Source organism: Vigna umbellata, chromosome 1 (genome assembly GCF_029865625.1).
Source record: "Vigna umbellata cultivar VRB3 chromosome 1, Vumbellata_1.0, whole genome shotgun sequence".
In the NCBI taxonomy this organism is placed as follows: domain Eukaryota; kingdom Viridiplantae; phylum Streptophyta; class Magnoliopsida; order Fabales; family Fabaceae; genus Vigna; species Vigna umbellata.
This window is the reverse complement of record NC_142165.1, coordinates 87,270,402-87,286,431: the sequence shown is the minus strand read 5'-3', so window position 1 is coordinate 87,286,431 and position 16,030 is coordinate 87,270,402. Positions and strand designations below refer to the sequence as shown.

Here is a 16,030-nt window from a genome sequence, read left to right as displayed (position 1 = left end):
GTTAATAAATTTTAACTCACTATATTATAATAAGAAGAAATAAAAGTGAAATACGATCATAACAAATTAATTGTAAATATTTAAAAAAAATCAAACAATGTTACACTCACATTTTAGTATGTACTTTAAATGTGTTATAAAAAAATAATAATTATGATAAGAATTAATTAACACGAGAGGAGAGAAGAGAGAAAATACTTACAGGGTAAAAAGTTGGACTACAGAGAAAAAAAAGAAAAAATACGTCGTTATTATGAACTTAATCTATACGATTTTATTTATACAATTTTTATAATAGGGATTAAATGTATTCAATTTTTAAAATCGAGTATAAAAAAAAATTAAGAAAAGAAGTAAGCCTTTAAACTTAAATAAATTCTGTGTTTGTTTTTATATATTTAAATTTTAATCTATTAAACCCGTGTTAGCTTTTACTTTTATTTTTCAATTTTTATAATCCCTACTGTACGAAAGAAAAAAGTCAGAAAAAACAGACAAATAAAGAGCGAAACGCGCAAAGACTGCTTAAAACGACAGCTTCCAATCTTGGTCGTTGTGGACTTCATTCATCCCAAATCCCAATCCCAAAAGAGAATGAGACGGTGGCGGCGCCGTAGACAATGAGAACAGCACATTGCGATTTCACCCAGAAGCTCCTTCCCTTCAACACCGCCCTCACCAAATTTCCCCTTCAACGCACGCAACCCTTCTTTCTCCAGCCCCATCGCATGGCGGAACCCTCGCGAGCCGCAAATACGCCCGCGCCGCACCCAATCCAACCCAAACCCCACGCCCTCGTTGATGACAACAATCCCAATCCGCCCAAGGAGATTCCGCCGCCACCGGAGAAGCCGGAGCCCGGCGATTGTTGCGGAAGCGGCTGCGTCCGATGCGTTTGGGATATATATTATGAGGAACTCGAACAATATAATAATCTCTACAAACAGAACGATCCAAGCCCCAAACCTTCTTCATAGTCTTCAGCAGCGCCTGGGTTAGTGTTATTCATTGGTTGTATCCTCAATTTTGTGGAAGCTCGAATATTTTACAGTCCCCCTTTCTATGAAAAAGGAACCATATATTTTATCGTGTATGTCGAATTGTATTATAAGAAACTTTTTTTAATACCAGGATTCAATTGCACTTCTCAAGCATTCCTCAAAATGGATTTTACTTTGAGGATAGCATGTGTTAAATGACCGGACTTGTATGGAACTATCAATTAGCAATGAATTATACATGGAAATATCTGTGACAACATAAAGTGGGGTGTCTGGTTGAATCAATATGTATGTCTTGATGATGGTGTATAGGGTTATTCTATGTATATTTTGATGAAAATTTTACTACATTGGTCTTGTCTTTGGCAATCTCAATCTCTGGTTAGTATTTTTGCTTTGATGCTTACTTTTTCACTCTCAGCTGTTGTCCTTTATTGTATTTGAAAAGTTTGGTGACCAAACCTCACTACTCTTTTGTTGTTATTTCTCCATTAACTGAGCCACTTTTTTGCCTTGAATTTTGTTCATTGTTTTTTTAGCATGTATTGTAGAATTGGTTTATGACAGTGGAATCATTTTTGAATCATATACATGTTACGTGCTGATCTACTGGACTACCATGGCCACGCAATCATTTGTAATGGACAACTAGAATTGAAGTTAAACACTTATTCCCCCAATGCTGCCTCCTTAGTTTAGGCTTCTCATGGCTGTTGTTTGCAGTTTTTGTGGAATAGATCTTATTTTCTCATTGTTGTTTATCTCCTTTTATTTTATGTGGTTTTGATAGATTCCTATCAACTGCACCTCATTTCGGTTTAATTTCATCCTTTTCAGAATTGCTTAGGTAGACCATCTCTGAAAACAGATTTGTTTTGCGAGGAGGGAAGCTAAGCAGCTAGAATGAGTTTCATATTCTCTTACACGTAGCTGTTTTCTCTCATCTCCTTTCGCAAACTATAAAAAATTCGTTCTCTTTCATTCTTCTTTATCATTTCGATCTTTTTCTTCAAAGTCACTCAACAAATAGGCCATAATTGTGGAAGCAAATAACAAGGGTAAATTCAGAGTTGTGTGTTAGCACTCGATTGCTTTGATTTTGAGAATCCATTAGAAACCTTTTAGTGCCAGTTAATTTTGTTTTAAATTGCAGCCTGATAATATATCATGAGGTGTTTGGTAATATGGAATCTATTTTCGATAGTGAGGCGTGTATACGACCAATTGAAGTGTGAATGTTAGATTGATACCATTTCATGTATACGACCACACATGCAACTAGACGCGCCCCTTTGTTAGATTCATAATTAGGTGATTAACAAAATGTAGCCACCTTTCATTTAACTAGCAGTAACTCCCCTCTTATAAGACAAATTTGTGGGACGGAAGTGGGTGAAGAATGATTTGCATGTACAATATTAGTGCAACACATTTAGACAAATGAAGATGTTTGTGAGTTCCTAAGCAAATGTACCTAAAGGCATGGATTTCCACTCAAATGGTTTGTCGGTGTGATGTTATTCATACAACCTTCACTTGAACACATTTAAGGTCAAACCATCAAGCTAGAACCTGATTTCTTTAAGAACAGATAATGCCTGATCTACCACATATTTGTCAGTACAAGAATGATCCTTAACATAAGTCAAACTAATATCCTTGAAAATGATGTTAGAAAAGTGTTTATATATTCACACCTATTACAATATTGAGTATTGACCAATGTATCAAAACAATTACATTTGCAACGTAATATCAAACAAATCTAAACCATTAAAGTAGTGACATGTATAAGCGTGACTGTGTTGTTAAAATGGGCTAAAATCCATTAGCCAAATTGGTCTATCACAGCTTAAGTTGGGTTGAAAAACTTTTTGAAATTTTGATATGGATCAATTTTGAATTCGGATTGTGGTAAAGCTGGATTGACTCATAAACCCACCTAATTTTTGTAATAAGTATTTTTTTATTGGGATAGTCATTTTACAAATATTGAAACAGAGACTTGTATGAAATTATTTTTTGTATGGAATAATTAGATAATATGAAAAACTCACAAATCTATACTTAGTAACTCAATTTTTATACAAAAACAAATTTGAAGCATTATGAAGTTACTAAAAATTTTGTTGAGAAGAGTTTGTGATATCTTTATATGAATGAAATATTATATTTGATTGATCATAAATATAATTTAAGACCTTTCCTCTTTATTTAGATTTAAATTAGAAATTTTTTGTTATTTTTTTAATTGAAAAAAAAAACGTGTAATTAAATGAGCTAGTGAGCTAACTTATTTAACCCACCAACTCGTGATGGGTGGGGTCAAATTCAAATTTTTTTTACTCGCTAATAAGTGAGTCGGGTTAGGTTGACTCATCAAGTAGTCAATCTGTAGTAGGTCGAACTGGATTGGGTCGAGTGACCTGTTTTAACAAAACTAAGTGTTTGCCACAACATTTTCTAGCTTTTGTAAACACATCATCATACTTTACTCAAAGCAATTCTACTTAAACACATATTACCATAGTTACACCTAAACTACATGTGAAAATCTTCCATTATAGAAATGTGAAGGAGTGAGAACATATCATAATATGTTTGTAATCTCTCACCAATTTAGAGATAAGAGTTGTTGGTCTCTTTAATCCCTCTCAATAAACATAAACAAGAACCCTTTCTTTATCATCTCATAACTAGTACTCTATAAGGCCAACAAACATAAATTCTCTACTATAACATCATTCTACTCATTTGACATCTTTCATGCATGTGACACCAATTTTAACTCCCCGATATCCTATAAGAATAACACTTATTATGTTATTACAAACAAATGTTAAGTTTATTGAGGAAGATGTTCACTCAAAAAACACAGACTAATTATCGAGTTAATAAATATAATGGATCTTCATTTTTATATAGTACTTTATTTTTTCATTTCTATTCAATATAAAATTCAGACTCACATTTGGATTTTCAACAACAAACTCATTTCTTACCACATAAATAAATATCAACCTAGAAATGTAAAGATAGAAAAAAAAAGAAGAAAACCTACTTTAATAAAGTTGGCTAGATGAACTAGAGAAATGTAATAATACTTACGTTGGCTAACTGATAAATGACAATTGCTTGAACTATAAAGGTGTAAGAAGAATAAAAATATGGTGAAAAGTTTATATAATTTGAGAAATTTGTTTTTTCTCTTATTGAGGTGGAGAAAGAAATTACGAGATACAAAAACTAAAATTTCTCATTGATATATTGTGTATATCAAGTTCATCTTGTACAAATGATCTATTCGTCACAACTCAAATCAATGATAAAAAGAAAAAAGAAAAATAGAGGTCGAAATTATGCATAAAAAATGATTTTATACTACCTATTTTAAGTGTTGTTTAAGGATTTTGTTTAAGAAAATATATTTTTTAATTTAATAAAATGTTTGTAATATTTTGTTAATTACTTTTTTTTTCATTTCTATTATAAGTGAATCGTAAGAATATAAAAAAAAAGAGTAATTAGTATTATTTTGAAGTTGATAATGATAAATCTTTATAAAATAGATATTTAATTAATTGATTAGCTTTAATCATGCTTAAAATTTTATTTATATTTATATGAAAATTAGATAAAAAATCTACAAAAGAAATTAAGCCAAATAAAATATTTATAATCTAAATTTAATGAATTAGTTTTTAACTCAACCGTGGTGCAATGTTGATGCATTATACAAAATAAAATATTATTTTTAATAAAGATAAAATTTAACATTATTTATAACTAATATATATATATATATATATATATATATATATATATATATATATATATATATATATATATATATAAGATATAATTTATATATCAAATTTATTGATGAAATTAAAATTATTTATTAATTCAACAACTCCTTTCCATATAAGTGATGGTAGAAAACACATATAAACTCAATTTCTTTAATTCTGAACTTAAAGAGGGTGATATAATCATTGTTTTTATGTACTTTGAAAACATAAAATGTAATTGAAAAGATAGAACACTCAAATCGTTGTTAATTTTAACAAATTGTTATTGGATAAATTCAAATCAACCTTATGTTGTGGGTCGTACACAACAATATATCTATCAATCTAAAATATTTTAATTCGAGCTCTTTTTAGGAAATTGTTTTTTAACATCTAGATAATTCAGTTTTACAGATATTTTAATTATTATTTTTTTTATAATTTTAAAATAAGTAAAAAATGAAAAGATAAAATAATAGGATAAAATGTGTGTAAAAACTTGTTTGTATAAAAATAACAGAATTTTTTTTAACATTTTAATATAGATAAGTTTTTTATATTCATTGGACATTATTTTTTTAATTTTTATTTTTTATAAGTATAAAAATTCATTTGTTTTTTGTATAATCATATGATCATTCTACATATATAATATGTTATACTATTTTTTTTACGCATAGAAGTACAAATGATCACCAAATAAGTTCTGATGTTTTGCACGTGACAAAAACACAAGTTCGTTGAGAGAGAGACGCTCTAACAAACAAAATCCAGATACAGTTGAGTGTCGCAGTCTCAATCAATTCAACTCTGAATCTGAAGTTTTCCATACTATATAAATGTCAACGGAAGCGCCCAAGCGCCATAAATGGCAGTGGGAGAACGCCACCGCGGGCGCTGCCGCCGGATTCGCCACCGTTGCCGTTATGTATCCACTCGATGTTGTTCGCACTAGGTTCCAAGGTTCTCTCTCCCTCTTTCTCTTCTCATGTAAACTACTATTTCTGATTTTTCGTGCCTTCCATTCTTAGAAGTATTGCTTGACTCTGCAGTTAATGATGGTCGAGTTTCTCATCTTCCCAGTTACAAGAACACTGCTCACGCCGTTTTCACCATTGCGCGCTCTGAGGTTTGTCATTTCCTAATCGATCAACGCGAATGTTGTTTCTCAGTTAAGGATTGAATTGTCAAACTTCTTTTTTAATTAATGAAATTCCGGAAGCTTTTCATGTGCTCTTAAGTATATACGACGCTGGTGCTTAGGCGAGTTATATAAAGTTAAGGAAGGATGCTTAAAAAAATTAATTCGAGAAAATTACATGGCATTGCATCACTTGAGTGAAGTTTTTTAGACAAGTAAAGTTTCTTAACTGGTTCGTATTAATAAAAAACTATTTTTTAATCAAAGTTTAATAGGTTGAACAAAATCACTTTGGAAATTTTAATATCGGAGTGTTTTTTTGAGTAATTAAAGTTCTTATATGTACGTGATATGTAAGACTTGCGAATTTGTGGTAAAATTTAGACAATCATGCAGTTAAATGTTGTTGATTGCTGAACCTTCTAAACTTAATATATATAGAGTTATTACATGGCTCCTTTTACTTTCTGAACAGTGTAGTTGAAGTTCAGCAGCACGAATAAATCTGACGAATATGATAAAATCAGTACAATGGTTTCTGGTATTCCTGAAAAGTGAAGAGAAGCTTACTAAGATTATTACACGACCTGCGATTGTAACAGTGCTAATGAATGCAATAGTAAACTAAGAATGAATATGAATCTTTGTACATATTATTGATGTGTCGGATGTGGATTACAGTGAAGAAGGCGACTGTACTTACAAAGATAGTAAAAATAAGGAAATAATAAAAGAATATTTCAGAAAGAGAGGATCAACATCACTTCTTCCACCCCTTTTTCTCTCTCTAATAGAATGCTAAACACTAGTGCTTGGATCACTCAAAATCCTTTAATTGTGAATTGGTTATTTTGATCCTTGCACTTTTCCTCCTTTTTTGGTTTGGTGGAGCCGTTGCCATGCTTCCCTCTTGCGCTGAGCTAGCTAAAATTCCCTTTTGCCCCTCGAATCCAAATGTGTTAGACATCTGAAGGTATGTTGTGCACAGTGAGATTCAAATGTGGAATGCTAAAATTTGAAGACATTAAAGAACTTCAATAGAATATAGAAAGTATCCAATAGGGTATGGGTCTAACATTTGTGAAACAACCATTTTTAAATGTCTATGTTTCAAAGTTAGCAAGACGAGGGATGGGGGAAGGGTGGGTTCTCACTTTTCAATTTTATTTGTTAATGAATGGTTGCCTATTTTCGTTGGACATCACTTTTCACCTTGTCCATGGTCTTACTTTGACGAATTTTAACATGAATGCGGCTGGGATTGTTGCTCAATGTTCGTTCATTCCACGTATTGTTGATGGGTTTCGTGTTGAAAAAATTAACATCGGTTGCAAATTGTAATCAGAGGATATTCTGTTTTTTTTTTGGTACTTTGTGTGTGTGCCTTAGTATGAATATACTACATATATGCCATGCTTTATCTTGCAGGGATTAAGAGGGTTATATGCAGGCTTTCTTCCTGGGACTCTCGGGTCCACTATTTCGTGGGGTTTATATTTCTTTTTGTAAGTACTAAATTCCATCAATAAGTATTGCATCGAAGTGAACTTTTAAACCGGTTATATATAACTAACCCTCACTAGGAGAGAATAATATTATATAGATGTCTAACTCTTTGATGTTTCGTTCTGGTGTTTTGTGCATATATGCACCTTCTGTAATTAAATTTGAACTCGTTTCAATATGAATTCGAAAATCTTCTTTGTGGCCTACTCATTCATTCATACAGGAGAAAAATCATATCTAGATTACTTTTCTTGGTCACAAATACAATGTTAGATATCTAAGTATGAGTTTAAATTTCACATCGAATAAAAATGAGAAAGTTGAGTAACATATTAGTAAGAGAATCTATAAACCTATTGTCTTAAGATTTTGGATTGGAGGTGGTATTGTAATCTCTTAGGTGGATTTGCTCATAATGACTCATTAGTGCCTACACCCACAAACCTATTGTCTTAGAGTTTTGAGTTAGAAATGGAGTTGTAATCTCTGATATGAATCTGTTTATAACTTATTGGTGTCAAATCCCTCCATTGTATCCCTCCTAAAAAGACCCAACACAAATCAGCATGTCATCATTTCCTAGTCTACCGTCTTTAGCAGTTTCATTTAACATCAAACAATTTCTACAAATTCACAGATGTTAATCCTGCCAGATGATTATCCTCCCTTTAAATTTTTTTACCTTCCAGAATTGAGTGATTAATTATTATAGTTAGAGTGGTTACTGACCCATCCGCTTGCTTTCTGAGAAGACCAAAGTCATAGTACCAAAACTTTTTTGACTTGCAGCTATGATAAAGCCAAACAAAGATATGCAAGGAACGGGGAAGGGAAATTGAGCCCAGGTCTTCATCTTGCCTCAGCTGCTGAAGCAGGAGGTTTGGTATGTGAGAAAAATCCAAATATAAAATCCACATATAATTCTTAGTGATTATGTTGCACAACCCTGCTGGCATTTGTTGCCACCCGAGGTTTTCTATTTTTAAATTTTGTCACTATTAGGATGTGGGAGAGATGAAAGGATTTTAATCATCCAAAGCAAGGGATTCACTTTAATGGGAAAAAGGTGATTTGCAAATCAGCAAATGTGCAGTTAAATATGAAATCATTTAAATCTGTTCCCTTGATTTTATTTCTGGTTGATGGATGTAACACCGTAGTTTTCTCTGTAAAGTGAATCCCTTAGTTTAGCTTCACTTCAGAGTAACTAAATCCACAATGAATTACTTTTGGCGAGCTGTATTGATGAATTTGGCACTGAAAATTGTTGTTTGAAATGTTGTGAGAATGAAACTAGTATAATTAAGTTTACCATTTACTTATCTACGTGCCTATCTTTGTGACCCTACTTATCTTTGATAATTGGATACATAGGATTCCAATGCCTGTCAAACATACTGTGGCACAAACCTGTAAGGGGTCAAAACTAAACTTCCAGTTATTTTGGTTTCCATTACCTTTCACCAGGTTTGCCTGTGCACAAATCCTGTTTGGCTTGTAAAGACAAGATTGCAGCTTCAAAGTCCACTTCATCAGACGCGACCATACTCTGGGCTTTATGGTCTGCTCTCCATTTTAAATTAACTTTATTTGGAACTGTTTATATTTTATAGCATCCATATTTTCACTTTGGCTCTAGATGTTATGCTAGAAATAATTACATAGCTTAATTATTATCTTTTTTTATAAGATGCTTCTTCATTTTAGTCACCTCACCCTAAATTGAATTTGAAATTAGTATCCAAAAGTTGAAAGAAAGGTCATTTTCTCTGAGTAGTTCCATCTGAGGCTCGGTATTTAACTGAGCATTTATCTCACCCAAAAATGGTCTTGGTTGTGTGGCAGTTTTTATATCACCACTATATGGGCATTCAGTAATTCAATACCTACCAGGATTAACTATTGAACTTTTGCATTCATCCTATTTGTTTCATTGCATAGTCTTGTATGATGTTAATTTTCGGACGGGTTAAAAAACTAGTTTTAACTTTTATTTGTAGATTATTTCAGTTGTTTTGAGAAAGGAACAATCAAGATGCAAGATTTAGGTTCATAAGTTGACCTTATTCTTTTTCTTTTTGATCTGGGGACCAGGGCGATTATGTTTCGCTCAATGAGAAAGGCTAGTAATACAATTTTTCTAACTATCTCTTTTGAACAAACCCCCTTCTATTGGCTGATTTTATTCGAAAATCACAATTTTTTGTGAGTTCTATTTTGTAGTTCCTGATGAAGCCGATAGTTTAAAGTGTGTTAGAGTTTTGGTAGCACTCCTCTTAACTCATCTACCTAAAACATTGTAGTGAATATATATTTTGTTTATTGTGGTTATGTCTTCGCCATATGAATTGCTAACAAGGAAGGAAAACAATTTACCTGTCAAAAATAAATAATAAATGCATTTAGAACCATAATGAGCGAGGAAGGATTTAGTGCACTTTACCGAGTGATTGTTCCAGGTCTATTCTGGTGTGTTGCTGTTTCTTGTTATTTTACTTATCAATCTTGGCACTTAAAATTTTAATCGAATTGAATATATGTAGGTAACTATCCTGCATAAAGATAAAAGGTCTTATTTGCCCAAATTGATTCTAGGTTCAGATCTATAATCAACATTGAGCCATTTGCAAGTATCCACTATGAACTCTTTAATCTGTCAATTGGACACACAGACTATCAGAAACAACACAATTCATCTTTCAGTTTAATAACTACAAGTTACTAAAAGAATGTGTTTGCCATATGATTGTCATGCGATCACTGCATATGTTAACATATTTTGTTTATTATAGTTGTATTCATCAATATATGATTTTCTATCTAGTCATGGAATTTGATTTTATTAATATTAACTATCAGATGCATTTAGGACCATAACGAGGGAAGAGGGATTTAGTGCACTTTACAGAGGCATTGTTCCTGGTCTATTGCTGGTATGTTGCTGACTCTTTATTTTACCTGTCAATCTTGACACTTGGAATTTAGTTTTAGATTAAATATAATGTGGTATTGTGCTTTGCAATTTATAGTGGACATCACATCCATTGCATAGCCACTATGAACTCTTGAACCTCTCCAATTAATATTATACAATACTAAAAACATCACAACAGATCCTTGATCCTTTGGTGTGGTTAAGTTATCAAGGAATGTGTTTATGGTGTGATTGTTACATGATCATAAACTCATGTCAGCGATTGATTTGCTCATGTAATCTCCACCATTCGCACATATTCTGTGTTAGGAAATGATTAAAATTTGTTCAATGGAATATCCCTTTGTCCTTCTTCTCCCCCTCCCCACTTTTTCCGTGCTGTGTGACAGTATGGTGGGAATTATTCAGACAAAAAAGTCAAAATGATGAATGAATTTGGAATCTTTTTACCTTCACCTTCATGGCAACTTGTGATACGTGGTATTCTTGAGAGTGGGTACTATTTTTCTAAAGGTTGTTGAACTTTGAAGTTATAGAGATTAGTGGGGTGGGGGTTTGACAAAGCAACATTCAAAATTTTCATTTGGGACTAAAATTGCAATTAAAATAAAAGGGTATTACTTAATGCATTATTAGGTTACTACTTTTCTCTAGGGTGTGAAAGGGGAAATTTGAAAATTATGATGGCTATATCAATTATCAAGTATTAACAGAAGTTTCAATCAAACATAGAATTGTCTTTCTATGCTTTATAATGAACTTATTTGAATTTATATGTTGCAGCAGGTCTCTCATGGTGCTATTCAGTTCACAGCATACGAGGAGCTCCGTAAAGTTATTATTGATTTTAAGAGTAAGAGAAGTACATTCCATAATCAAAATCCTGATAAATTGTTGGTAAGTTAGAGGAACTTGGGTCGATTTAACTCTTGAATTTACATGTATTGGACTATTCACATTTCTCAAATGATTTCTTGAGGTTTGACCTTTTCTGCCACTTGTATTACTCTCCAAGTCATGCTCCTATAATCATTGCTCTAGTAGTTTGGTTGAGCCAAATGATGCATCTCAAGAATCACGACTCTGATTGTTGCCTGCATTTAAGTAGTGGATGCCTCAGTTAGCTTTTATTTACTGTTTTCAATTGGCTTGGTACGATCGAGGGACATTTTAAATGGGAGAAATGTAGCTTTATGCATATCCTAATTTTTTTTTTGTTCCACGTTTATAGCTTTATACGACACGTTTGGGTTTGGTACATTTAGCTTCCTGCTATCTGATGTTTACAGATGATTTCAATTGAGTTTGTGTTGGCAATTCATAAATATTCTATCCAAAACTTTCAGTTGTGACGTTTTAACATTGTATTATTTTTCCCAGAATTCTGTTGATTATGCTGTTCTTGGAGCAACATCAAAACTGGCTGCAATACTGCTAACCTATCCATTTCAGGTACAACTGTCTGTCTCCTCTCTTTTGAACGAGAATTCTAGCTTCATTCTTTATTATTGAAGAATTTTCTTTCTTCTGAATCATGCTCCCCCCCTTCCCATTATTTCAGGTTATGCGGTCTCGCTTGCAGGTACAAGAATGTCATTAAAAAGATATAAATATTACTTATTCATTTTGTTTTAACTGGCATCACTACATCTTTATCTGATCTGGACTGAAATATCTGTCTCTGCAGCAACGACCTAGTGGTGACGGGGTCCCAAGATATATGGATACTTGGCATGTTGTGAAAGAAACTGCACGGTAAATCACTACATATTGAAAACCCATCCAGATTTAGCTCACATCTTTATATTGACAAATATGCAAAGGTGAAACTAGAAAGGAATCGTAAGTATTATTGGTGATTGAGATTAACATATTTCTTATATACCTTGGCAAATGGCATACACAATAGGTTGACTCTTGGTGACGTGCTGTCAATGAATTGTAAAGACTACATTGACACTCTTGTTTTTACCCGAATTATGCAAAAAAAAAATGCTCTTGATCATTTCAAATTTAGTTATTGTTTTGCCTTGATGGATTTTGTTCTGTTCTTGCAGATTTGAAGGTATCCGGGGTTTTTACAAAGGAATTACCGCCAACCTCTTGAAAAATGCTCCTGCTTCTTCAATAACATTTATTGTTTATGAAAATGTTTTAAAATTTCTTAAACCGACTATAAGGAATGACTGAGTATTTCATTTTCTATCAGGATTTTCTTTTATCCTTATTGTTGTTTAATATCCTCTTAATTGATATTTGTAGCAATGGGTATTTATAATTTGTCCTATCATTTTTTTCTTGATGGGATTCTACAGAGTAACAATGTAGATGCAATTTCCCGAGATAAAATTCATGGCTGCTTTTATATCCGTGTTTCCATGCTAACAAGTTTTCTGTTATTTTGCTCCCAGAGTTCTAGGACTTGAAATTACCTTCTATGGGCAAAAGCTTGCAGGTCACTTCAACCTGTGGGAGAAATATTTCGTTTCATTGAACATAATTACTTACAATTACTAAAACTAAGTCATGCAATATATAACTGTTTCCATTTAAAATATGTTTCTTTCACATTGCCTTCTACTGTGATTTCTGCTATCGTATCGTTTTATGCTTCCAACTGTACTTCTTACGACGCCTTTCGTTACTGGATTATTGTAAACAAAAATAGCCGTGTTCATGAAATCTTTTATTTAAATAAAAATCTATGTACGTAAGAAACAAAACATAGATAAGACGACCATTTTCGTAGGGGACCGTTTGTAGGTAATATTAAAAGTTCATAATCTAAAGGTAGAAAACAAAGTAAATCTAAACCACTTGCACGCATTTGACTGTTTGCAAGCAAAAATTGACTCGGCTGTAATCTATCATAGAAGTCAATCTGCTCGAGTTTCGTACACTCTTTTCTATTAACACCAGGTCCCTAAATATCTGGAAGTATTATTAAGCTTAATTTATACTCCCTGTAGAATTACTAAATCTATTCAAAGTCTATTTAGTTGTTCATTAATGGCATTGCTCACCTTTACTCCTATAAATTATGGACTTTTTAAATGGATGATTTGTTTGCCTTTCTCTTACAGAAACCCACAATTCTAGTTACGTAAAATTGTAAATAATTAACAATGGAAATCCAGGAGTTTTTTTTTAACAAACAACAATATAAATAGCTAAAAATACACCAAAAAAATAAAAGGTACATAAATCGGCAACGTTATATGGAAGCATTAGGGGGAAATTTACGGATGAAGGAAAGGATTTCGTCCGAAATTTGTTGGGCTTTTTCTTGATGGATAAAATGGTGGCCGTCTATAATAACAACTTCAAGGTTGGGAACAAGACTCTTGAAAATACCACTTTCCACTAAAGCCTTTGTCCCAAATGTTTCAAGATCAAAAGCCATGTCTTTGTTTCCTGCTATGAACTTCGTTGGAACTGTTACCTTTGATCCTTGCCATGGTGCAAGAAGCTCCCAGTTTCTGTAACCATAGACCATCAGCGTAAGTAAAAAGGTGAGTTCTTTCACTAACAAATAACATCTGTCGGATTTTATTTTTACTCTATGTCGCGTGTGTGAGAAGCATCATATAAGAAGAATGGTTTATGATAAGATTAAATAGTTTATGCTTAGCTCAGAAGTCAACTTAATTTAAATTTATCTTTGTCAAATTAAATTGTTGGAAATATAATATAAAATTGGCCCACAACTTATATACAATTTTATAAGTGCTATCAGCCGCCAAAAAAAGAGTTTATTTCCAAGTTTGACTATAGTAGAGAATTCAAAGTTGCATTGTGTACTTCTCAAGGAATTGAATTATTATGTTTTAAAATTAAGCAAGAAAAGCTGTGATGAAAATACTTACAAGTCCATTGCACGGTAATAATTGAGTGGACCAGTAAAACCTGATTCTTGGAATTTGTCTGCAAAAACCGTGAGTTCTTCCTCAGTTATCCATGATGGCATAACAGAAGGTGTTGGCAGGAAATCAATTAGCTCCATGCCTTCTGGAGATGCTAGAAAATCTGTTTGTATCATCAGAATAAACTTCTTCATCACTGTCAGATAATCATATCTAGCAAAAGCTCTCTCTGCTCTGCCTGGTTCCTGCATACCCAACTCAACAAATAAATCACATCATCATGTACATAACTAAAAGAAATTCAGGCAAGCACAAATCGTAGATTTGTCATAAAATTCATGTTTTTAAATACATAAAAATGTCAAAACAAACTGCAAGTAAAGGGAACCTGGAACTGGCAGACATGACTCTGATCTCCAAATAATTTTCTCATAGTTTCAACCGGTTTACTGGTGGGTGATCTTGGGTGGTAAGGAACACCCAAAACAACAAATCCTTTTACTCTGTCAGGTCTAAACAGACTCAGATACCATCCAATTGCTGATCCCCAATCAGATCCAACGACAAATGCCTGTATTGTTCAAGTGGGTGAAAAACAGAAAGAACAAGACATAAAAAGGAAGCATGATCATGTATATATATACTCACACAAAAAATGTATACAAGTTTAGAAAGAAAGAAAAAGAAATGAGAAAATTTTGATACCTGTTGTTCACCAAAATGGTCAAGCAAAGCTATAAGGTCACCTACAAGGTGGTGACAAGTGTAGGAAGTAGGTTCAATAGGAGAATCAGAGTCACCATAGCCTCTTAGATCAGGTGCAACTGCATGATAGCCATGTTGGGCCAAGTAATTGATCTGGTGGCGCCAGGCATACCATAGTTCTGGGAAGCCATGAAGCAGAAGAACAAGTGGGCCTGTTCCTTTCTCTGCCACATGTAACCATATCCCGTTGGCTTTGATTCTTTGGTGTTTCACTTCATTCACCAACTCTAAGTGCTCCATAACCTTCGAGGATCAAATCAACCAAAGTACGATGTTCCTTAAGAATGAATGAAGAAGATGAAACATGTCTTCAAGACACTCTTAAATGTCATGCCTTGGGTCAAACCCCAACTCTGACTTGTTAACCACAACATTTCTGTCTATTCCCTGTACACCGTATTAAATAAATCATAAAAGATTAACCAATCTACCCTACACTCATTAACAACATTTTCTCGTTATAAGATGCACTACATCAATTATACCATAAAAGAAACATTTAGAAAATCAAACGAGTTATACTTCCTTTCTATATTAAAAATAACTCATGCTCTGAATTATGATTTTAGAAAAATATGTTATAAATATTTATTGTACTAGTAGGGACCGGACATATATGGACCGGACGTCCGTATGGCCGCATACCATTAGGGACCGGTTATCATATTGACCGGACCTGTGTGTACCAATAGGGATCGGACAAAGTGTGGACGTCCGCATGGCCAGTAATTATCCAATTACGCGATTTTACCGCTCATGACCTGGATGAACAACAAATCATGTGTGTCGGCCGGCTGTAAAACCAAATATCAGGAGGCTGACCGGCCCAACTGCCAGTTGACCAGATTAAGATTAAGATTAAGGTAAGTAGCTGCTAATAGTTATTGGGCCGAAGTTGGGTCGTAATTAACCTTTCACTAATCCCAAACCCATAACAAAAACTATGAATACAAGACAAAGGTGAGTGATAAGGGGGTTCATTTATTGCATATTTATTACTGTACTATTGAAAACGCCATCGCTCTCAA

At 33.1% G+C, this 16,030-nt stretch overlaps 3 protein-coding genes across 6 annotated transcripts; 2 read left to right on the top strand and 1 right to left on the bottom strand.

The window, feature by feature from the left end:
* The first annotated feature begins 527 nt into the window (after positions 1-527).
* Positions 528-2,184, top strand: LOC124832802 (oxidoreductase-like protein, amino-terminal protein). 2 transcript variants are annotated; one of them, XM_047307104.2, is made up of 2 exons: positions 528-994; positions 1,839-2,184. In XM_047307104.2, exon 1 carries the CDS (start codon positions 621-623, stop codon positions 975-977), a length of 357 nt encoding a protein of 118 aa, XP_047163060.1. In that variant the 5' UTR covers positions 528-620; the 3' UTR covers positions 978-994; positions 1,839-2,184. The 2 variants fall into 2 exon arrangements, with proteins under 2 accessions (XP_047163060.1, XP_087960727.1); XM_088104601.1 differs by lacking the exon at positions 1,839-2,184 and adding an exon at positions 1,132-1,399.
* Positions 2,185-5,507: 3,323 nt separating this feature from the next.
* On the top strand, positions 5,508-12,661 carry LOC124832801 (folate transporter 1, chloroplastic-like). Of its 3 annotated transcripts, none has more exons than XM_047307101.2 (11): positions 5,508-5,755; positions 5,845-5,921; positions 7,362-7,438; positions 8,229-8,322; positions 8,907-9,000; positions 10,299-10,372; positions 11,161-11,271; positions 11,755-11,826; positions 11,936-11,956; positions 12,062-12,129; positions 12,432-12,661. In XM_047307101.2, exons 1-11 carry the CDS (start codon positions 5,632-5,634, stop codon positions 12,562-12,564), a joined length of 945 nt encoding a protein of 314 aa, XP_047163057.1. In that variant the 5' UTR covers positions 5,508-5,631; the 3' UTR covers positions 12,565-12,661. The 3 variants fall into 3 exon arrangements, with proteins under 3 accessions (XP_047163057.1, XP_047163058.1, XP_047163056.1); XM_047307100.2 differs by having other exon boundaries at positions 5,509-5,755; positions 11,158-11,271; XM_047307102.2 differs by lacking the exons at positions 7,362-7,438; positions 8,229-8,322 and having other exon boundaries at positions 11,158-11,271.
* Positions 12,662-13,473: 812 nt separating this feature from the next.
* LOC124832798 (alpha/beta-Hydrolases superfamily protein) lies at positions 13,474-15,385 on the bottom strand. The gene is made up of 4 exons (XM_047307091.2): positions 14,943-15,385; positions 14,626-14,808; positions 14,241-14,482; positions 13,474-13,853 (listed from the first exon to the last, which is right to left on the bottom strand). Exons 1-4 carry the CDS (start codon positions 15,240-15,242, stop codon positions 13,589-13,591), a joined length of 990 nt encoding a protein of 329 aa, XP_047163047.1. The 5' UTR covers positions 15,243-15,385; the 3' UTR covers positions 13,474-13,588.
* Between the last annotated feature and the right edge of the window lie 645 nt (positions 15,386-16,030).